This window comes from Gracilinanus agilis, unplaced genomic scaffold, assembly GCF_016433145.1.
Source record: "Gracilinanus agilis isolate LMUSP501 unplaced genomic scaffold, AgileGrace unplaced_scaffold193, whole genome shotgun sequence".
NCBI classification, from domain to species: domain Eukaryota; kingdom Metazoa; phylum Chordata; class Mammalia; order Didelphimorphia; family Didelphidae; genus Gracilinanus; species Gracilinanus agilis.
Window position 1 is genome coordinate 14,455 of NW_025350582.1, and position 1,307 is coordinate 15,761.

The 1,307-nt window shown below is 42.6% G+C and overlaps 1 protein-coding gene across 1 annotated transcript; it reads left to right on the top strand.

The window, feature by feature from the left end:
- Window positions 1-710: 710 nt before the first annotated feature.
- LOC123254296 (olfactory receptor 9I1-like) lies at window positions 711-1,304 on the top strand (the record flags this gene model as incomplete). Its single annotated transcript, XM_044683339.1, has 1 exon — window positions 711-1,304. A coding segment is annotated over exon 1 (591 nt), but the record flags the coding sequence as incomplete, so codon positions are not given.
- Window positions 1,305-1,307: the final 3 nt, after the last annotated feature.

Here is a 1,307-nt window from a genome sequence, read left to right on the forward strand (position 1 = left end):
CTTAGGAATGTCTCCTATGGGAAAATAGATTTCCCTCCCTCTCTTTTTTCTCTCCTTCCTTCACTTCATGTCCCTTTCATCCACACTCTGAAAAAAAATTACTAACTCATTTTATATGCTCCAGATTTTGCCTCCAGATTCATTTCTGACTCTTCAGCCAGAAGCCCCACTACAGTAATTTGTTTTCCTGATTGTGTAATACCATTAGATTTTTGAGCATTGAATATAAACTGGTATTGGTAGAGTAGCTAGAGCAAGAAGCCTGCATTCAGGAAGGTCCAAGTTCAAAAACAGCTTAAGACACTAACTGATTCTGGTAAAATCACTTCACCTTTTTGTTCCAATATTCTCATCTGTAAAATGAGGATTCTAGCAGCAGCTACGTCCTAGGGCTATTATGAGGGTCAAGTGAGATAATAATTGTAAAGTACCTATTATACTGTCTAGCACAAAGTAAGTACTCTATAAATATTAGTTATTATTATTAATATTACATGTTTGTTCTTCAGTTTTGGCTTTCTCAGTTCTTGATTGAGAGCCTTGTTCTTTCTACCACCACTAGCAATCACTCTTCCCTTCCCATGTCTACGTTAAGGTTTTTGCCTAATCCTAGATGAGATAATTATCCATTCCTTAAAGTTTCCCTTAACTCCTAATTGGATTTCCTTCACAGTGCTATTGATGATTATGGTGTGCCAGGCACAGGATCTTTAATGACACTCTTTCCCTTACACAATCAGGCAGTAGTGGAGTCAATGGCTGAGCAGAACTATACCACTGTGACAGAGTTCATTCTCATTGGCTTCACTGACCATCCCAACTTGGTGGTTATTCTCTTCCTGGTTTTTCTCAGTTTCTATCTCATCACCCTGATGGGCAACATGGGCATGGTCCTACTGATCTGCTTGGATTCCCGTCTCCATACCCCCATGTACTTCTTCCTGAGCCACCTCTCCCTCCTGGATGCTTGCTACTCTTCAGTCATTGTTCCTCAGATCTTGGTCACCCTGGTGACTGGCAGGACAAGTATCTCCTACAATTCATGTGCTACTCAGTTCTTCTTTTTCACAGTCTGTGCTGGCACAGAGTGTTTTATGTTATCAGTGATGGCCTATGACCGTTATGTTGCCGTTAGCAATCCTCTCCTATACTCCTCAGCCATGACACTGGGCACTCGTTGGGGCTTGGTGGCAGGGGCCTATGGCGGTGGTTTGTCAGGAGCTATCCTCCGCACAGCCTGCACATTCACGCTTTCCTTCTGTGGGCCCAACCAGATCAACTTCTTCTTTTGTGATCTCCCACCTCTG